The 22,071-nt window shown below is 43.2% G+C and overlaps 1 protein-coding gene across 1 annotated transcript; it reads left to right on the top strand.

Moving 5' to 3' along the window:
- Positions 1-447: 447 nt before the first annotated feature.
- RBMX2 (RNA binding motif protein X-linked 2) lies at positions 448-19,074 on the top strand. Its single transcript, XM_021685689.2, has 9 exons — positions 448-457; positions 699-823; positions 7,955-8,121; positions 8,896-9,129; positions 9,323-9,438; positions 10,555-10,606; positions 15,691-15,820; positions 17,672-17,849; positions 18,308-19,074. The coding sequence occupies exons 1-9, from the start codon at positions 448-450 to the stop codon at positions 18,796-18,798; spliced, it is 1,503 nt and encodes a 500-aa protein (XP_021541364.2). The 3' UTR covers positions 18,799-19,074.
- The last annotated feature ends 2,997 nt before the right edge of the window (positions 19,075-22,071 follow it).

Raw genomic sequence — 22,071 nt, 5'->3', positions numbered from 1 at the left:
TTGTTTTGCATCTTAGCTATGCCTTCATGCAGGCCAGAGGGGCACGGCGAGTACAGAAATGTTTTCATTTGCCACCCAGGGCTCAGAAGTTTCTTGCTCCTTTTATTTATTTTTATTGTTGGGACTAGAGCATGGAAAGCCTTCCCTCTCCTGCAGATTAGGAGTTGGGTAATGAGGTACAAATACTTTTGGTTCATTCCCATGGCTTGTGCAGTGGGGCTGGGGTGAGGGGAGAAAGTATACATTCAATTAACATTTGCTTTTTTTCATTGAAAGTCTTGAAGGCTATTCAGGGTATTTTTCAAGAAAGACTGCACTCAAGGGGCCATTCTAGCCTAGTTTTATATTGCAGCCCTCTGGCTCTCAGATGGCCATTTCCAGCTTCCTCCCGAGGAAGATCTGGGGGTAAGATTTGGGGGTTGCAGAAGGGGTGGAGGGATCGTAACAATGGCCGGAGGTATTTGGAATCTGAGAAGAGGATTATTATTAATATTCATAATATCTCTTATCACACACACTTTCTTTTTTTTTGATAATCAGAAAAAATTTTTTTAATTTTTTTAATGAGAGAGGGTTAGCCTGCAGTTTGTGTCACCGATGAAATGGATTGGTCTGTATGGAAGAGGGCTGGGTTTTTGGCGTTTATAGTCCGGACTGCGCTTCAGTGATGAGATGTCCACTCTCTTTCTGTCTTGCAGCTCTGGTCGTCAGCACCACTTCGGCCGGATTTGCACTGGCCCCAGGACCTTTTGACTGGCCCCTCTTTCTGCTTACTTCTCTGGGCACAGGCCTTGCATCCTGTACTGCCAACTCCATCAGTCAGGTGAGTGGGTCACTTTTCAGCTCAATCGTGGTATTACTACTTTTTCCTAGACTGTGGTATTGTCACATTTTTTTAAAAAAAGACTTACCGAACCACATATACAGATGGAGAAGTTCCAGGAACTTGGGACACTGCATCTCCTGTAGAGGTCTCTGGGTAGCAGAGCTGATCTGTCTCATCTCTTGAGGTGAATGGTTTTCGGGTGAGAGAGCAGTCATGTATCTGCTTCAACTGATCCTTGGGTTAGAAGCGTTTCAGAGCCGTCAGACTTTCTGCTCTCATCCGGTTCATGCACATTTCCCTGAGCTTATCATTTTCTGTGTTCTTCTTTCTTTGGTTTGATTTGTTTGCATGTGTTTACATATACAACAATGTATTTGTTCTAAGATTTATTTATTTATTTCCCCGGGGGGCGGGCAGAAGGAGAGAGAGAATCCCAAGCAGACTCCGCACTGAGCGTGGAGCCCAATGTGGGGCTCAATCTCACGACCCTGAGATCACGACCTGAGCCAAAGCCAAGAGTTGGATGCTCAACTGACTGCGCCACCCAGGTGCCCCACTAATATATTCTAAACAAGCATATCCAGCTTTTTAAAAAAAATCAGTAATTCAGTATTCAGTAAACTTGGTGTATGTGGAATCACAGAATATATTAAAATTAATTAGCATATTATTTTTAATGCATCCTTTCGTCCCCCTTTTATTTTAAACATCAAAATAGTTGTCTAAAAATTAGTTCTCCCCCCACCCCTGCCTGGTTATTGTGGTGTGTGCCCCCACACATCCTTTTTCATCAGATACCAGAGTGAAAAAGTCTTGGCTAAAACTTAAGGAAAGTTGTTTTCATCACCAGAACACCCACGAGGAGTTGGCCCAGTTTTAAAACAGGAATTCAACTTACAAGTAGGAAAACAGCGTGGCCAAGTGGATATATAAGTTGGCATTCTGTAAAATATGGGAATTTTAATTTGATGATGCCTCAAATCATTATGCTTTCACAATGTGTAATCAGCTGTTTGGGGAGGGATCAATCTATTTCAAATAAGGTTTATTTCTTTTTCTTTTTTTTATTGTTAGTCACCATACATTACATCATTAGTTTTTGATGTAGTGTTCCATGATTCATTGTTTGTGCATAACACCCATGCTCCATGCAGAATGTGCCCTCCTCAATACCCGTCACCAGGCTAGCCTATCCTCCCACGCCCTTCCCCTCTAGAACCCTCAGTTTGTTTCTCAGAGTCCACAGTCTCTCATGGTTCGTCTACCCCTCCGATTTCCCCCCTTCATTCTTCCCCTCCTACTATCTTCTTCTTTTTTTTTTCTTAACATATATTGCATTATTTGTTTCAGAGGTACAGATCTGTCACACACACTTTCCATGCATGAACTCATTTAATCCTCACAATATGCCCGTGAGGTGATATTATCGCCAATGCACATAAAGTTAATCGAAGCTAATTAAATCCCCCGAAGTTCCATGGCTAGCATGTGCTAGAAGTGGGATTTGAACCCAGGCCTGCCGAGTCTCGGAGTCTATATTCATCTAACTATGCCAGCCGGTCTCTCCAGAATTGCAATGTTGTTACAGAAGTGTAAGTTGCTGAACAGAGGCAGAGTGAAAGCCGTGTGGCATCACCCTATGGCTTTGAAAGCTTGTGCCCAGCCTCGTGACAGATGCCAGCATCCACCGTGCAGAAGAGGAAGGCAGTCAGCCTGCCTGCAATGTCACTGGGTTTTGAGCCAAGACACAGGCCTGTCCCGTGTCTCATCTCTGAGGGCTTTGCCTGCTTCTCAGTTTGTCCCTCTGATCACCCATCTGCTCTAGTCTCTACAAGCATGTGTCTCAGTTGTCTGGCTGCTCAGCCACGTGGCCGCCTACCCCTTTTCCTAATCTACTGACTGTCTCCTACCCTCTGGATCAGTGTTTCACCTGGCACCCCTGCTAAATGGCTTCTTCCCCCTTGGTCTCAGTATGTCATCCTATGATGTGGCTCAGCAACAGAACACCCTAGAAGAAGTCTGGCTCAAAACAGTGAGAATCACGGAGAGGGCAATAAAAGCTGGTAATGCAAGGAATATTTTGAAGACTAGAGGGTAGGGCACTCACTAGTCATTGGCTTGGAGATTGACCTGCTTCAGTGCCAAGACCTTTTAGGAACTCCTACTCTAGGCAGGCTCCTGCCATCCCTCAAAAATACTTTTCTGTTCAGCTCCAGTACGATTGGCCCACCTCTACTCCTCATCCCACCTGGTCCGATGATCCCATTCAGTTCAATTCTGCTCACATGGTCCTTAGGCCTGTATGCCAATGGGGACTTCACATCATGAATTGAGAGTAAATTTGTGATTACAGGTGGGCTCCACTTGAATCAGAGCCATCTACTGCCCCAGCAATTTCTTCTTTAGAAACCGGATTCTGTTTTTAAAGTCAGCTCGTCAGAATTCTTAGCCACTTCTGAAATTTGTGTTGCTTGAGGTTTGGAAAGCTACTGCTTTGGCCTGGGCACTGGAGAAAAGTTGAACAACGACAAGCAGGTGATAAAAGGACATCTGCCATGTATCTTCTAGAAGGCATGTTCACCCCTGGAAGTGACTTGGCCTCCTCTTCCTCAAGATTTTGGGATTCTCTGTCCAGCTCCTCAAGACTACACCTAAGAGTCAGATTGCTGGGAGCAAGCAGCTGTGCTGAGCCTGGGGGGAGCCAGCGGGGGTATGGTGTGCTTCCAATTGGTCGATATCTGACTCACATAGCTCATGCCAGTTCTCCTGCAACAGCTTTGCAAACTGCTCTGAATTATCTGTACATGACGATATTCACAGATAATGCTTAGATGCTCTAAGGCAGTGGTCCTTAGCTATTGTTTTCCCAACCATGGAACCATTTTGGAATCTGTTAGAAGCTATGGACCTTCTCCTTAAAAATGCACATGTTCATGTAACATAGACATCATACAAACAAATGCAGGGTCCTTATAGACTCACTGAAGCCCGTGTATGGATTCAGGTTAATATTCCCAGAAGAGATGGTAAGATGCTATTAACACAACCCATCATTTCTTATTCTCTATTCCTCCAGACAACCTATAAGTAAGGAACAGACATTGTTTTGGACCGATTGAAATAAGTAGGCAGAAACACTGAAAACCTAGAGGTGCTTCTACCACGAGAACTTTTATGCGGTGTTTGACAGCACTGCTGACCTTTTGCTCTCTCTTTTTTTTTTTTTTTAAAGATTTTATTTATTTATTTGACAGAGAGAGACACAGCGAGAGAGGGAACACAAGCAGGAGGAGTGGGAGAGGGAGAAGCAGGCTTCCCGTGGAGAGGGAGCCCGATGTGGGGCTCGATCCCAGGACCCTGGGACCATGACCTGAGCTGAAGGCAGACGCTTAACGACTGAGCCACCCAGGCGCCCCTTTTTGCTCTCTTCTTGAATCCTACTTTCTCCTGCTGCTTCATCTTCATCTGTCCTCCTCCTCCTTGGTCTCCTTTGTTGGCTCCTTGGGTGCTTTAAACTCAACAATTTGCCAACCAAATTCATCTGTTTTCTCCCACCCCAGTCTTCCTCCCTGCCTTTCAACTGTCCCCTGCTGCACTGTAGCTTTCCCTGACACTCTGCTTTCCACCCCCACCTCCCTCTGACTCCCAGTAGTCAGAATTAATTGATTCCTCAACTGGTTCCAATGACATTTCACTCACACCTTCATTTTGACCCTCATCCCTTTGTATTATGTTTATTCACATATACAACTATCTGGCAACTTTGTGAGCTGTTCAAGGGCAGGGACTGGGTCTTGTGATCTTGTTTACTGTAGTATCCTCAGCATCTAGCCCAGCACCCGAGCACTCATAAACATAATATACCTTTCTGTTGATGTCATGTGTGTTCTTTATTCTTTTAAATATATTTTTTAGTTTAAAAAATACCAACATGGGCCACCCTCTCCTTAGCTGCTCCCTGAGGCAAACCACCATCATCTCTTGCCTGAATTATTGCAAGGCTTCCTAGTCTCCCTGACTCTACCCTAGGCACTCTCTCCAACCCACAGTTTGCAGCCAAGGTCATCCTGCTAAATTGTAAGCCAGATCAGAATGCTTTTTTGGCTTCTCACCTCACACTGAGTCAAATCTAAAGTTGATACCCAACATGCCCCTGCCTGATCTGTTCCTCTTACCCCACTTATCTAAGGGTGCAGAGGTTGGAGCCATACCACCTGGATTCAAATCCTGGCTCTACCATTGACCAGCTGTGTGACATAGGGCAAATGACCTCTCTGCGCCCCAATTTCCTCATCTGCAACATGGGGTCATAGTATCTACCACATAGGATTGTTGTGAGAAGTAAATGTGTTAATGTATATAAAGTACCTAGAACAATGTCTGGTACATGGTGGGTATTAAATCAGATTTTGTTAAATAAACAAAAATCTGTCATTCTCTTTCTTGCCTGCTCCTCTCTAGCCACTCTGGCCTCCTTATTGTTTCTCAAACACACTCCTGTCTCAGGACCTTTGCACTTACTGTTCACGCTGCCTGAAAATTCCTCTCCTGAACATCCCCATGACTTGCTCCCCATCTTCTTGCAGGTCTCTGCCTCCATGTCACCTTATCAGGGAGGGCTTCTTTGACCCATCACCTTTTTAAAATAGCAAAACTTTGTCACTCTCTGTCCCCTTACCCTTTATAGCACTTTTCAACGTTGGATGTATATTTATATGTTTATTTTCCTTCTTCCCCAAGAATGTAAACTCCATGAGGAAAGGAACTCTCCTTGCCTTATTTATTGTTATAACCCTAGCACCTAGAACAGTGTCTAGCATGTAAAAGTTGTTCAATAAATATTTGTTGAATGGACAAAAGACAAAAGTGAGAAAATAAAGGTCTGCCAAGATAACATGGCAATAAAAAATGTAAGTGATGGGGCAACTGGGTGGCTCAGTTGGTTAAGCGTCTGCCTTTGGCTCAGGTCATGATCCCAGGATTCTGGGATCAAGCCCTGCATTGGGCTCTCTGCTCAGCAGGGAGCCTGCTTCTCCTTCTTCCTCTGCCTGCCGCTCCCCCTGCGTGTGCTCTCTGTCAAGTAAAATAAGTAAAATCTTTTAAAAAATAAAAATAAAAAATGTAAGTGATAATCTGGATAAAGGGAAGAAAATTCTTTTTTTCTTTTTCTTTTTTTTTTTTAGATTTTATTTATTTATTTGACAGAGAGATAGACAGAAGAGCACAAGCAGAGGGAGTGGCAGAGGGAGAGGGAGAAGCAGGCTCTGCACTGAGCAGGGAACCCGATGCGGGACTCGATCCCAGGACCCTGAGATCATGACCTGAGCCGAAGGCAGACGCTTAACCATCTGAGCCACCCAGGCGCCCAGGGAAGAAAATTCTAACAGTATAGAAAGAAACAAAGGGTAAGTAAAAGCTTCTCTCCTCCTTTCCTCATCTGCTTCCCCAAAGGTAACCATAGCTCTGTGTGTTTTCAATTTCATTAACCAATAGTTGTATTGGTTGCTTGCTATGTGTGCAGAAAGGTGTTTGAGGTGCTGAGGGCTTAAAAAGAAAGAACCTTTCTTTTCCAGGATCTCACACTCTTTCTGGGGAGATAACATGAAAATGTTATGATGTGCTGCAGAGTTCAGAAGTGGGAACCATCACTGTGTACTGATGAGGTCAGGAAATGTTTCCTGCTTAAGGGGTGCCTGGATGGGGGTTTGGAGCTTGGGCAGATTTCAGAGAGAGAAGAGCCGTCCAGGGGTGTGGGGCTCTCCCAGCAGGGTGTCTAGGTTGGAAATCAAAGGAGCCCCTGAGGAAATGGATAGAAGTGGGAGGAACAGAACTGTTGGGGCGCCTGGGTGGCTCAGTCGGTTAGGCATCTGCCTTCATCTCACGTCATGATCCTGGGGTCCTGGGATTGAGCCCCGTGTCTGGCTCCCTGCTCAGCAGGGAGCCTGCTTCTCCCTCCACCCCTCCCCTTCCACTCGTGCTCTGTCTCTCACTCTCTCTCAAATAAATAAGTAAATAAATAAAATCTTTTTAAAAAAAGAAACAGAACTGTGACTAGATGAGATGCATTTTATAGACACTGCAGTAGCACAATTATTAGGACTTAGTGATTTGATAGATATCTTTGGGTGAGGAATAAGGATGACTGAAATATGAAACCCCTGTTTTGTACCTGGGCAACCAGGAAAATGGTGATAGCATTGCTTGAAATAGGGAAGTCAGGAGGGAAAGCTGTTTTGGGATGTGGTGTGGTGGGAAGTGAAGAGATGAAATTGGCTGGACATGTTGCTTGGCCTTGCCTTGAATGTGAGGATTGCCTTTGGCTTCCTTAACATTGCCCAGAGGACCTAGACCTGAGCTGTCCATCCAGTGGGTGCTAAATCAATGTTACTGGTGGAGATCACTAGTAGCCACCTTGAATAGCAAACCCTGGTCCTCCTCTCAGATGCTAAGATCAGAGGGTCCCCTCGATCCTCATCCCCTTTCCACTTACACTTGTGGATATCTCTGGGCATCATCTTACCTACCAATTCCTACCAATTGGAAGCCTGTTAATGGAGATGTCCCGGGTAACCTGGGATGGTTTTAAGTTCTCCCGGGTTCAGAATATCTCTGCTGAACCTACTAGCTAGATAGTAGCAATCTTCCCACGCCCTCCTCCAACTAAACTGTCCTTCCCTTTGGTTGGTCTTAATCTCCTCTTTCACTTCAGCTTCCTTTTGAACCCTCCTGATGACCAAGACACAGGTTTAGCCCTATTTCTCTCATTTCACAGTTGCCTGAAGAATCCAGCCAGATAATGCTGCATGCTAGTTTACCACTTTGCAGTGGCTACTTCAACTCTACAACTAAGCAACCTAAGATTCCCAGGAGCAGATGAAACCTGTATGCAATCTGTCACTGTTTAGTTTTCATTGCCAAGATAATTTCACAAAGTTAATGAATAGCTGGTTTGGACTCGGGGAGGGGCACAAACACAGAATGAATGAAGAGAAACTGTCATTGGTGGGGAGTTTCCTGCTTTTTGGCAGGACATGGGTAGATGGTGAGTCATTGAGGGTAGAGTTGTCATCATCACCATCATCATCAGAGTACTTGGTGAAGTGCCTAATTTCTGGGGTTCTGAGCTAGGCTTACAAAGAGAACTACACAGCTCTGGAACTTCACTTTTATACCATGCATGGTCTGATACCAGTTATTGATGAGGACACATGCGAGACAGAGTCAAAGCTTCAATATGGCTTAAATCACACATTATATGCCACCATCTCTTCTATGGATTCCTGGTTATTTCTGGAGTGAAATCTACCAAGCAAATTTATCTTGTCTCCTCAAAGATATTAGCTCCTTCGGGCAGAGAACCTCACCTTACATTCCTGTCTACAGACATGCCTTATAGGACAAATATAGATACTCAGTAAGAACTGATTAAATCAACCAGACCTGATAGGTAGAGGCAGAGTACCTCCTTTGAATTAAGTAATTAACTCCTTTGAATCTCAGTTTCTTCCTCTGTAAAATGAGGAGGGTAATTGTATGTATAGACTCTATGGGGGTGGTTGTGAGGATGGAGGGCCAGTACATGTGAATTTCTTAGCACACAATCTAGCATCTGCTCAATTATTAGCTTTTTCACTATTTCTTTCTGCCTCCTGCTTAAGTAGGAGCGAGACAATGGAAAAGGGTGGCTGAGGGTAACAGCTCTTAACACAAATCTGGGTATTCAATTCAGCCTATGGAGGCACACTGGTCAGTTGCCTGTGCATTTGAATTTGAGGAAGAAAAAAAAAAGATTTACCCTCTCACATACCTTCTTCACTTTTCTGCTGTAATTCCTGAACAGGGATGCTTTGATGGGTGTGTGTGTGCGTGAGCAATTGGCTGGGAATGAAGCCCCAGTAGGGATTTGCACTGAGAGCAAGCAAAGGCTGGGACTTAAGTCGCCATAACGGGCACATTTTTCAGTCTTTATTCAGCAAACATTTATAGCTAGCCCGATCAATGCCAGGCGTCGTGCAGGGGCTGAGGGTCCTATAATAAACCCGGCTCACACCCACGTCCCCGTCCCACAGAGGGACGGACCGAGGGACTAGACAAAAATTCTCTGGCGGAGCGAAACACGCAGAGCGAGGAGTCCCTTTCCGCGCTAGTGCGCAAGCGCCACACCCCGGCGCGGCCCAGCTCTTCCGGCGCGACGCGAGCTCCGCGGAGTCCAATGGGAGCGCTGCGTCGGGGCTGCGCACGCGCGGTGCAGACTCGCCCGGAAGTCAGGGTCTCGGGGCTGAGCGCGAACCTGAGAAGATGAAGTAAGGACTCAGTTTACCTCTGAAGAAGTAGGGATGGGCCGCGGGAGGTGGCCCACCAGGGCTGGGGTGGTAGAGCGTCTGCCGGGCCGAGGGGCGGGAGAGGCGCGGAGACTGGAAACTAGTCCCCTAGTTTTGCTCACCCTTACCTCTGGCCAGGCCGCACTTATGGTCCGGTTTTCCGCCCTCTCTGCAGCCCTTTAACTAAAGTGAAGCTGATCAACGAGCTGAATGAGCGTGAGGTCCAGCTTGGGGTGGCAGATAAGGTGTCCTGGCACTCCGAGTACAAAGACAGCGCCTGGATCTTCCTGGGTGAGGTCCACATCTTTCCCCTGCACGGCTCCTCCTCCTCTCCTGGCCTACTTCCTAACCTTTCAGTATTCCCGCCTTTCATTCCTCCCGGCATTCATCACGCACTTTTATTTCCTTCTGCTGGCTGCCCCGTAAATCCGTTTTCCGTATCTTTTTTCTCTCCCATTTTTAGTCTGCTCCCCCTGCCAAACCAGTGTCCGTGATAGTTACCCTTTGCCATTCACTGTGGTAAGAGTCTTGCCACTTGGTTTCTTGGTTTCAGAGACCATTGTTATACCGCGTCCCCTATTACAGAGCTGAGGAAACAGGTGCAGGGAAGTTAATGGACTTACGTAAGGTCACATAGCTAGTAAGTGGGACAACCAGCACTATGGGATTCTAGAACTCATGGTCTCAGGCACGATCCTGTATTACTGCTAGTCCCCTGCCCTTTCCCCTTCCATCAGAATTCATTTTCCTCATCTAATTAGCTCCTGCCTTCTGCCCATGGCCATATTGTCATCTCTATATTCACTTTGTGTCACTTCCAGTAATTTGACAGTTTGTTCTGTTATATTGTGCTAAGCACTTTATATCCATTGTTTTATTTAATTCTTACAATTCTGTGAAGTAAGTACCAAAGTCCCCATTTTACAGATGAGGAAGGAAAGATTTGCAGGGGAATTTATTTCCTATGAAATGCTGAACAGTTGTCTATAAAGACAACTAAGGATTATAAACTCCTTAGTCTATGTGAGGTGGGGTTAATATTTTCATATTTAAACTGATTTTTGGATCTTAGCTGTGAATTTGTGGGTAAAGAGCAGGTGAGTTCAAGATATGTTTGTCGAAGCAGAGTTTTATGCCAGAAACTATCTGCTTTGTCCATAAGATTTTGGGTGTGAGGAGTATTTGGTTAGTGGGGACACCAACCTTTCCACAAAGTTAATCACTCCTTTTGCTGCACTAATGCTGCACCTTATGTATGCTTCTGTTGTGTCATCAGACTGTGAGTTCTTTGAGGGCAGGCTCTGTGGCTTACTCTTCTTTGCACCCCCCAGTGCCGGGCCTAGTGCATGGTATGTAGTAGACGCTTGGTAAATGTTTGTGGAACTGAAATGTGGTTTTCTCTTCTAGGAGGGCTTCCTTATGAACTGACTGAAGGGGACATCATCTGTGTGTTCTCACAGTAAGTTCTTTTTCATTTCCTGCCTTCTGGGTCACCAGAGTATGCTTCCATAATGCATTTTGTGGCATCACAGAATCCATTTATTTTATTGTAGGCTCACTGGCCTCCCTGCATGGGGAGGGCTGGAGCTTCTGCTCTAGTCTAGATGAGCCCCAGGACATGGTTGTAGAACTCTTCCAATATGGACAATCCAAGAAGTTGGATGATTTAGGAGGCTGTCTTGGGGATTCTGGTCTGTTTTTATTGCTTCTTCAGTGAGGCTTGTTCAGCCTGGGCCAACACCAGAACAGACTGGAACTCACAGGAAGCTACCATGTTGGGCTCTTTGGGCTCCTGCAAACTAAGGGTTATCCATGATCACAGAGCCCTTCTGGCTTACACCTGTGTGGTGTTGCAGGATTAGGGCAAAGCACAGAAGAATGGGAGAAAAAGCAAAAGGTTTAGGCAGTAGTTTGTTTTCTTTGTTTCTAGATGAGCATAAGGTTACTGAGCAGAGCCAGTCTCTTTACCCAGAAGCTGAGAATTACAGGCTGTTGAGGAACAAGAATGAATAGGTCAACCATATATTCTTCATTCCGCTATGAGATGAAAGCAGCAGCATTGGGTGGGAGAGCGTCTTGGCAGCTTGCTCTGGTTGTGGCAGCTGGTAGAGAGGGGCTGGGCCCAACCCAGAGCTACACAGAGTGGTTAGACAGTCTGTAAGGCCAGAGGGGCCCCGAGGGCAGAGGACTGTTGCAGAGAAGTTGGACAGCATGTACAGGCAGAGGACCGCGGCGGAAGGGTTTGGGGAAGCAAACACAGCCAGCCATGGCAGGGGATGGTTGGGCCGTCCGATAGGAGGAGGACCCTGGCTGAGTGGTCGGGCAGCATATGGGGGAGAGGGCCATGGGAACGCAATTGGGCAATACACATTGAAGGCCATGGGAGAGGGCCTCCGCAGCCCACACTGCAAAGCGCCCAGAAAGGGACAGAGGCTGTTTCCTCCTACTTCTGGGGAGCTGGAAGGTCACAGTGGGTGCAGCCTGTAATTTCCACCCCTTATGATACCTCTGCCTGGTCCAGCCTTCCATCTAGAGGCTGTTTTTGTCTTATTTGCATTGAGTGATGATCAGCTAGTGTGTTTGTTTATTCTAATTCTCTCTTCTGGCTGTACACATTGCTCTCCATGAAGATTGCCTTTGCCGTTGGTAACAGTGGTTTTCAAAAAATGTTTTGTTTTCTGATTATCAAGGTAATGTGTAATCACTATAGAACATTTGGCAAAAAGGGAAAGCATAGAGAAGAAACCAGAATGTACTTTAAGGAAAAACTGTTAACATTTTGGTGTATTTCTTTATCATCTTTTTTTTTTTTTAATGTTGGGCATTATTTGCTGTTATAAATTGTATTGCATTTTAGTGTATATATATATACACACACACTATATGTATACATATATATATTCAGTATATACATTATAGTATATGTATATACATATTTAGTATATACATTGTAGTATATACATCCTTTGTATGCATTGCTGATAATTTCCTTAGTGAAATTACTAGATCAGCATTTTTAAGATGTTTTGTAAATATGGCCAAATTGCTCTCTGAGAAGGTTGTATCAGTTTCTACTCTCACTAGAATGCCCATTTTTCTGAATCCTAATTGGCAGTGGTTATTTTAAAAAAATATTTGTCATATGGTTTCTCATTATGAGTTTACTTTGCCTTTATTTAATTATCAGTGAAGTAGAACATCTTTTCATAGATTTACATGCCATTATTTCTTGTTTTTTTGTAAGTTGTCTTTTCATATCCTTTGCTTGTTTTCTTCTGTTGATGTGTTCCTCATATTCTTAGTGATTTTACAAAAGCTCTTAATGGTTTCAACTCTGTTATACCACTTTGTCATGTATTGTGTTACTGTGGACTTATTTTACTTAATTTGATGTGTTTTACTACATTGCCATCATTATTATTTCTTGATGCTCAGATTGTCCCAATTTGGTCTGTAGGAGTCCATTTAAACGAGTTTCTATATTCTCTTTACTTTTTATTTGGAAATAATCTCAGGCTTAAAATAGGAAAGTTATAAAGTAGTGTAAAGAATACCTGTTTCCCCTTCGCTTAGAATCCCCAGATGTTAACATTTTACTACATTTGCTTTGTCATTTCTCCCTACGTATACCTATTATTTTTTTCTGAACCGTTTGAGAGTCAGTTGCAGGCATGATGCCCATTTATCCCTAAATTCTTCAATATTTGTTTCCCCCCAAAACAAGAGCATTCTCTTGTTTAACCTCGGTATGGTGATTAAATTCAGGAAGTTAACACTGATCTAATCCATAGACTTTATTCAGCTTTACCAGTTGTCCTGATGATGTTCTTTATAGCAAAAAGGAAAAAAATTACTTTCTGGTCCTTTATCTGTGATATGAGTTGTAAATATTTTCTCCTATTTTGTCATTTGTCTTTTGACTTTGTTGTGGGGTTTTTTTTGTTTTTTTTTTTTTTGCTGTGCAAAATTTAAAAAAATTTATTCATGTGTTTAAATTATATGGTAAAATTGACTTTTTTTAGGGAGTGTACAGTCCTGTGAGCTTTAATATGTGTATAGATTTGTGTAGTCACCCCCACAGTTAGGATGAAGAACAGTTCCATCCCCCCCAAAAACTCCTTTGTGCAGACCCTGTATAGTCTCACACTCTAGTGTTTTATATGGTCAGATTTATCAGTCTTTTTTTGTTGCTTCTGGATTTTGAGTCATAATTAGATAGTATTTCTCCCCACCCACCCATCTGTGTTCCCTTCTAGTACTTGTATGGTTTCAATTTTATGCATTGGAATCTCTGATCCATTTAGAGTTATTCTGATGTATAGTGTGAGACACGGATCCAATTTCATGTTTTTTCAATGGCTATCCAGTTGTCCCAACATTTATAAAAAAGTTCATATTTTCCCCCAGCAAATTGGGATGTCACCCATATCATCTTACTAATTTTTCCATATATACTTGAGTCTCTTTCTTGGCTTTCTATTCTGTTCTATTGGTCTGTCTGTCTCTTCATGTGCCAGTACCACACTAATTAATCACAATGTTTTCAGTGTGTTTAGTATCTGGGAGAGTTACTCTCCCTCATTGTTCCTTTTTTAAAGTTTTTCCATCTACTCTTACATGTTCATTTTTCCATGAGAACTTTAGAATCAACTTATCCAGCTCCAGGAAAGTAAAACACAACTTGTACTACATTAAATTTAAGTATTAACTTGGGGGAAGATGTTGCTGTCTTTAAGATGTTGAGTCATCCTATCCAAAAACAGGGGATGTCTTTATATTTGTTCAAATCTGTGTGTGTGTCTTTCAGTTTTAAAAATTTTTCTCTATATAGACTTTGTACATTGCTTGTTGCTAAGTTTATTTCTAAGTATTTTAAGTTTTTTGTTGCTAATACAAATGGGGTTTCTCTTTGGTTATATCTTCTAACTGATTATTGTTTTTGTAAGAGAGTGTTTTATTTTTTTAACTTTATATCCTGTTACCTTACTGAATTATTCTACTGTTTGTTTTTATCATTGTTTGTCATTAATTCTCTTGGGTTTTCTATACATACTATTATATATAAATCTTCAAATAGAGATAGTTTTACTTTTTCATTTTTTTACATCTGTTTTCTCCTGTCTAATTGCACTGGCCTATACCTACAATGTTAAATAGTGTTAAATAGTTCCTGACCTTAGTTGAATCAGCTCCAGTACAGGTTTCCCCTGCTATCCGGAGGTAGAGTGTTCTGTGAAAGCCTTCTAAGCTAAAACGGCATAAAGTGATGAAGCAGTTACCATGTCATAAGAGTGAAAATCCTCTTCAGCTTTCTTTCGGTTAGTGAAAACAGGTACTAATGTAGGTCTTTTGTAAAAGCGAAGTGACATAAAATGAACATTCGGGTAGCGGGAGAAACCTGTATTTTCTGTTAGGTAAGATGCTAGATATCTGGCCGGAATGTATGTATGTGATCATGTTATTAAGTATCCACCAATTCCTATTTTATTTTTATGACTTTACTTTTTAATTTATGAATCTTTAACTTATCTGGAATTTAACTTTGTATAAGGAGTAAGGTTGAATTTTTTTCTATTTTCTCTTAATTTCTGCTTTTATCTTTATTAACTCCCATCTGCTTTCCTTCGATTTGTTTTCTTTTATATTCATTCTGCCTTTTTAACAGTAAAATTCTCTAAGGTTACAGATTTTTCTGAGTGTGGTTTTAGCTGCATCCCATAAGTTTTGGTATATATTCTTCTCATTTTTGTTATTTTTTAAGTAATCTGCTGTTGATTTTTTTCTTTATTTCACTTTCATCCAGTTGTTAGCTAGGAGAGTAGGTTTCAAGTTCTAGCTAGTAGGGTATTTTTTATTTAAAATATTATTTCCAGCTGGAGAGCATTGTGATTGGAGAACATACTCTGTTCTGTTTTTAGAAGTTATTGAGGTTTATTTTGTAGTCAATTTTAATACATATTTCATGGATTCTTGCGAAGAAATTGTCCTCTTTTTGTAAGATTCAAATATATCTATATATCCACTGGTTTGACATTAATATTTGTTAACATAGTTGTTATTTATTTATATTTATGTTATATAATTATATATTGATATTAATTCATCTGACCTTATTTTTACCAATTTTATGTGTTATAAACTTAAGTAGTATGTTAAAATATCTCATAACCTTTGTTACCAGTTTCTCTGTATTTTTAATAGTTTCTTTAATTAAATTTTTGATTTGTGAGCTTATGCATAAAGGTTCATGACATATCTTTGTAATATATCAGGACCTTTTTCAGTGTAAAAGAGCTCTCTTAGTCCCATTTAAATATCTTTTTTGGCCTTGAATTCATCTTTGATCTTAATATTACCACCCATTTTGTAATTGGGTGTTCCTGCTCTGTGCTTGTCTAATTTTTATTTTTAACCTTTTTATGTTATCTTGTTCTAGATGTGTCTCCTGTACAGATTATATTATTTGAATTTTGTTTTGTCTTTCAGTCTGAAAGTTTTTGCATTTTAAATCAATAGTGTCTTACTCTTTTATAAAATAAATAGATATGGGGAGATTGTTAACATTAATCTGGTGCGGGACAAGAAGACTGGGAAATCCAAAGGATTCTGTTTCCTTTGCTATGAAGACCAGAGGAGCACAATTCTGGCTGTTGACAATTTTAATGGGATCAAGGTGAGTGTGTTCACTAAGCAGGATTTGGCTGGACTTTACCTGTATGTAAGGGTTCGGTTTAATTTCCCACCTGATTGCCACAGGTTCAAGGGCAGTACTGGTCACCTGGGTGCGTTGAGAGAGTCGCAGAGGTGTGGGGACATACTGACCAGGAAATGATCCCAGGAAATAATTTCATTGGCGTATGACCCTGCTAACACTTGTTCCTTTTCCTCATGTTCATCTTCCCAGGAGCATAGGTACCATGCCCCCCACTCCCGCCCAAGCCTCTGGTTTCTCACCTTTCCATTCTCAAACCCCACTCTCATCTCTGATGTATTGGGCAACAAAGAGACTTCCATGCTATGCTCTGTCAGGGGATTTGGGGCTCTCTCATGGCTTCATGCTCTAAGACATAGCTTTGTGGGTCTGTCATATATCTCCACTGACTTAGCATTGCTGGGCCCTGGAAATTCTCTAGTTAAAAGTCTGATGACAAATTCTACAAAAGTAACTCATTCTGAAGTTGTTTCTCCTCTGTTCGCTCTTACTCCACCCTTGGCCTGAGAGAAGGTGATGGGCAAGTCAGGCTTATGTATGCTCTACCTGGTTCCGATGCTTATTTAGGAAAAGCACTGCAGTTGGTTAAGCATTGTCATAGCTGGGGGGGGGGGGGATGTGACTTTTGATTTGGAGAGTTTGTCACTGATTGCACCAGTATGGAATAGCTGGTGACTATAGGACAGGGTGGAGCAAGGTACTAGGCTTGATTTTTAAGAGAGCCAGCAGTCAAATGGAGTCACCATAAAAGGGAGGTTTTCAAAAATGTTTTCAAAAGGGGAATAGGAAAGATGACCAACTGCTCAGGCTTAAAGGTAAGAAAAAAAATCTGCTCTTGTGTGGGAACAATAAAAGCCAGACTTTTAAAATTTTGGATGATTTTGCCTATAGAATAGGTCTGTATCTGCCTGAATTTTTTTAAGATTTTATTTATTTGAGAGAGAGAGAGAGAGACAGAAGGAGCAGGGGGAGGGGGAGAGGAGAGGGGGAAGCAGTCTTCCCGCTGAGCAAGGAGCCCGACATGGGGCTCGATCCCTGGGGCTCGATCCCTGAGGCTCGATCCTGGGAGTCTGGGATCGTGACCTGAGCTGAAGGCAGACGCTCAACTGACTGAGCCACCCAGGTGCCCTGCCTGAATGTTTTTAAGTGAGGGGTTAATTTTTGTTGTTCACCCAGAGAGTTGTGATTCACAGCAAAAATATCAGTGTGAGCCAGTTGTCCATTATGGTGGGGGTAGAGCAAGGTGTGAGGGCTTAAGAAAAAAGCTTCCTTCCCCCTTTCTAGCTATTGGTCTTCCTTGGCCTCATCCTGACTGCTGTATCAAGAAAACAGCTGCAGCACTGCACTTGATTTCAGGAATTCTTTCTAGCTGCCAGGCCACAGTATGATTTACTGTGAATAAATGTTACAGATTGAGGGTAATTCATTGTTTATGCATGTAAATTCTCATTTCTCCCTGCTGCTTGTGCTGTGGGGCAGTACTGCCCAGCCTTTCTTCACTTAATGGCACACGTAGAACATGAAGGTTATTCTGTGGCACACTGGGGTAAACTGAGGAGGCTGTCTGGTACAAGTGCCTCAGGGACTCCAGCTGCCCCAGGCCCTACCTGGCTGCCCCAAGGGCTGAGCAAATTATTATCTAGGTATATGTGCTGTGACATCAATTGGGCAGGTCTCCTTTAGAGTAATTTCCCCAGAAATAGAATTAGCAGGAAGGTAAAGGGTGTGGTTCAAACTATGGCATTTTGCAGCTGGGTTCAAATAGTTCAATGGGAGGGCCATCTCTGCTGAAGCACTGCCTGTCTGTCTTAGATCAAAGGAAGAACTATTCGAGTGGATCATGTGTCCAACTATCGAGCTCCCAAGGACTCTGAAGAAATAGATGATGTGTCCAAAGAACTCCAGGAGAGGGGCTGTGGGGCTCACACCCCCTCAGTGAGTTCATCTGAAGGTTCTGAAGATGACAAACCCACAAAAAAACACAAAAAAGGTAAAGCGTTAAGACCCAAGAGAAGATTCTGGGTAGTCTTAGTGTTTGCTCTTCCTAGCGTTCACTGAGAGTTGATAATCATTTCTCACGTATGAAGGGGAAAGGTGTGGGGAACCTTACTTTAACTGGGAAAGGAGAGGTGTCAGTGGAAGACTAATATTAAGGGCTGAATTCTGTCTCCTCCAAATTCATATGTTGAAGTCCTAATCCCGCAGTGCCTCAGAATGTGACTGTATTTGGAGGCAGCGTCTTCAGACAGGTAATTAAGGGTGAGAATTGCCTTATACAGCAACTTGACATATCAAGGGGGACAGACATCCAAGTTGGCTTCTCGGAGACACTTTCTGGAAGTGTCGATTACGACTGCTTGCCACCACTGCCAGCAGTGCTTTCCTTTTGCATCCCCTCCCCTCCTCCATCTTCCTTTCCTCATTGGTTGTGCCCCTTTTTTCCTCCAGACAAAAAGGAAAAAAAGAGAAGAAAGAAAGACAAAGAGAAGCCTGACCGGGAGGTACAGGCGGAGCAGCCAGCCCCCTCTTCGCCACCCAGAAACAAGATGGTAAAGGAAAAGGACGACCGTGGCTCTAAAAAGCATAGCAACAAGAACTCAGAGTGGGGTCAGAAGTCAGAGCCCAGGGAGGTGCGGAAGCACCAGCCCAGCTCTCCCGAGGTCAGGGCGACCTGCCGCGGTGGAGCAGGGGACAGAGAGAGGGAGCCGAAGAAGGAGAAGCCGAAGCATGAACATAGGTCCTCAACCAGAGAAGAAAAGAACAGAGATAGAGACCGGGGCCGAAGCTCAGACACACACTCCAGCCGGCCCAATGGGCGTTCTGAGGGGCGTAGTCAGCGAAGTAGAAGTAGGAGCCGAGAGAGGTCCCACAGGCCGAAGAGGGCCCGGCACTCGTGGGACCAGGAGTCCTCTAACCCCGGTGACCGCAGACACCACTGAAGCTGCGGCCTCTCTCTCTTCCTGGTAGAACTGGAACTGGAAATGAACTTGGTCTTTAAAATGCAATCGTACTCAGTTATGCTTTTACTGTTACTGTAAGTAAAATATCTGAGGCCGAATTCTTCCAATCCCTTGAGTATTAGAGTCATTGAGAGCTGTAGTTTTAACAGCCTCATAGGCCTGGATTTTTGAGCGAAATCCATTGTTCCTGGGAATATGCTCAGTACTTACCAGAGGAGGTATCCTAAATTTGGTTTCATAAATGTGGTCCTTGAATTTACGACCCCAGTGTATGATGAAATTGCCAGGAAAGGGGAAATAGCAGGCAATTCTAGAATTCTAGTCTTTGTGCTAGAGGTGTAGGTGACCTTTCCAGTTGGCAGGTACAGCCGTGCGTAGAGAAGGGTGGTTTAACTAGGTCTAGACAGCTTGATGTGAATGGGATAGTGATTCTCAATGCCAGGCCGCTCCCTCTGCACCCCACCCTCTTTTTAAAAAATTTTTTAAATGTCTCTTTTTTAACATCCACGCACCTCCTTGCTATTTATTTATTTATTTATTTATTTTTATTGAGGTGAAATTCACATAACATCAAATTAACCATTTTGAAGGGAACAATTCAGTGGCATTTGGTACATTCATAGTGTGCCAAACTACCGCTCCTGTGTAGTTCGAAAACATTTCCATCACCCCAGAATGAAACCCTGTGCCTATGAAGCAGTTACTCTCCATTCCCTCCTCCTCGTCCCTTTCGACTACCAGTCTGCTTTCCATTTCTGTGGAACTACCTATTCTGGACATTTTATATAAGTGGAATCATACAACATGTGGCCCTTTTGTGTCTGGGCCATACTTAGTATGTTGTTGAGCTTCATCTGTGTTGTAGCATGGATCAGCACTTTGTTCCTTTTTATTTTTAAGATTTTTAAAAATTTATTTTTTCAGAGCAAGAGAGCACAAGCAGGGGGAGCGGCAGGCAGAGGGAGAAGCAGGCTCCCCGCTGAGCAAGGAGCCCGATGTGGGACTCCATCCCCGGACCCTGGGATCATGACATGAGCCGAAGGCAGACGCTTCACCAACTGAGCCACCCAGGCGTCCCAGGACTTCGTTCCTTTTTATGGCTGAATAATATCCCATTGTATGGATAGACCACATTTTTTTGTTTGTCCATTCCTCAGTGGATGGACATGTGGGTTGTTTCTACCTTTTGGCTAGCCAGCTCCCTTTCCGAGTTTCAGACCTACCAGGCTACTTGTGGGCTGAGTTTCCTTTTCAAGTAGCTGTTATTGCTGAGATGGGAATACTTTGTCAGCTTCATTGCATATCTCTCTGGTCTCCTTGGCAGTTTTTTCTCATTTGGAGAATCTTGTCCTTTTATTTTATCAATCAGTCCCTTATGAGTTAGGTAGGAATTAATTCACAGGACCTTAATACTGCTGCTGAATCACTAAAATTGAACTTCTGACCCTGCAAAACAAAGGAATAGAGCTTTAATAGTGAGCACATTTAATTAGTTTACCTGGTATGTTAGTTTGGGTCCAAGACTAGATGTGCGAGAGATTTTTTTTTTTTTTTAAGGGGAAAATGCCCATGAAAGAAAGTGGGAAAGGAGGTTGGAGGAGTCTGGGAAAGCAGTCAGACTCTGATAGAGGTCTAACCTCTGGAGAAGAGGGAAGGCAAGAAGGAAGGTTGGGTAGGAAAAGTCTCACTGCTGTGGAGTTCTGAGAATGGGTCAGCCAGACCAATGATGCGGTGAGTCCTTGAGGCAGAGCACCTGTCACGAGGAGTCCCGCGAGATCAGCCTTGGGAAGCGGGAGTCCTTGCTCTTGGGCCTTTGTCAGTTGTGTGGCTCTGTGTTTATGTGTCCTTTGTGCCAGTTGTGTGGTGGCCGCTGACCAAAGGCCCGTGCGCCTGGCTTAGCCACTGTGTCTGCTTGCCAGTTCAGTGCCTCTTCCATGGTGGATGCTCTGATGGCTGTTAGCATGGGATACAGAACTAGTCACACTTTGCTCCTCCCACGTGTCAGTCCACAGTCTTCACACCAGCTCTCCTTGTCTCTGATCTTCAGCCCTGGTCCTTCCAGTCCCCCAACGAGACGGCCAGGCCATTGGCCACTGCCCAGGAGTCTGCATATCCGATAAATATTCTCATGTTAGGCCGCTTCTTTTACACCAAGTCAGGTGCACTGCTTGAGGTCCTGTCCATTAGAAAAGTTTTCCTTCTGCACCCCTGAATGTGGCTGTAATGCAGATATCATTCATCTTCACTTTGTACCCACATACTGAGCTGACCCACCTATACACCAAGCTCAAGCTGTTTTCTGCCTCTGCTGGTCACACAGGAACCCCCATTTGGCTATAGGTGCAAAGATATAGGGGCTACCATTCTCTGTGTCTTTTAGGGTCTTAATAGTTGCACTGATCTACTCTGTCTCCCCTGAGATGTAATATTGTTTTGATTTATCTATCAATTAGGGTTTTACCAGGAAAACAACCAGTAGGATATATGTATCCTGCTGTAAGCCAATTCCTAATGAGAAAGCCTACAGGCATACCTCATTTTATTGTGCTTTGCTTAGTTGTGCTTCACCGATGACTGTTGTGGTTATTTTTATACAAATTAAGGGTTTGTGGCAACCCTGTGTCGAACAAGTCTTGGTGTCATTTTTCCAACAGCATTTTCTCACTTCGTTTCTCTGTCAGATTTTGGTAATCACATTTCAAACTTTTTCATTATGATTACATTTGTTATGGTGATCTGTGATCAGTGGTTATGATTCATTGAAAGCCCAGAGATGGTTAGTAATTTTTAGCAATAACGTATTTTTAAATTAAGGTATGCACATTTTTTTTTACACATAATGTTATTGCACACTTAATAGACTACAGTATAGTGTAAACATCAGTTTTATATGCACTGGGAAATGAAAAGATACAAGTGACTTGTTTTATTGTGGTCTGGAACTGAACCCCCAATAGCTCTGAGGTAGGTGTGTGTGTGTGTGTGTGTGTGTGTGTGTAGGGCAAGGAACTGAATTATGCAGTTGTAGGGACTGATTAGGCCAGTCTGAAATTTGTAGGGCAGGCCGGCAGGCTGGAAACACTTGGACAGGAGCTGAAACTGTCGTCCACAGGCAGAATTTCTTCAGGGAACTGCTATTAAGTTCTTCAACTGATTGCACAAGGCAGAATTTCTTCAGGGAACTGCTATTAAGTTCTTCAACTGATTGCACAAGGCCCTCTGATTATCAAGGATAATCTCCTTTACTTAAAA

The sequence above is a fragment of the Neomonachus schauinslandi genome, chromosome X (assembly GCF_002201575.2).
Source record: "Neomonachus schauinslandi chromosome X, ASM220157v2, whole genome shotgun sequence".
NCBI classification, from domain to species: domain Eukaryota; kingdom Metazoa; phylum Chordata; class Mammalia; order Carnivora; family Phocidae; genus Neomonachus; species Neomonachus schauinslandi.
This window is presented reverse-complemented; position numbering and strand designations above follow the sequence as displayed.

What these genes read in the sequence shown, in the direction of transcription:
- RBMX2 (XM_021685689.2), top strand. An exon ending in ATCATCTGTGTGTTCTCACA is followed by an intron (nt 10,607 to 15,690) that starts GTAAGTTCTTTT and finishes TAAAATAAATAG; the next exon opens with ATATGGGGAGATTGTTAACA. An exon ending in CACAAAAAAACACAAAAAAG is followed by an intron (nt 17,850 to 18,307) that starts GTAAAGCGTTAA and finishes TTTTTCCTCCAG; the next exon opens with ACAAAAAGGAAAAAAAGAGA.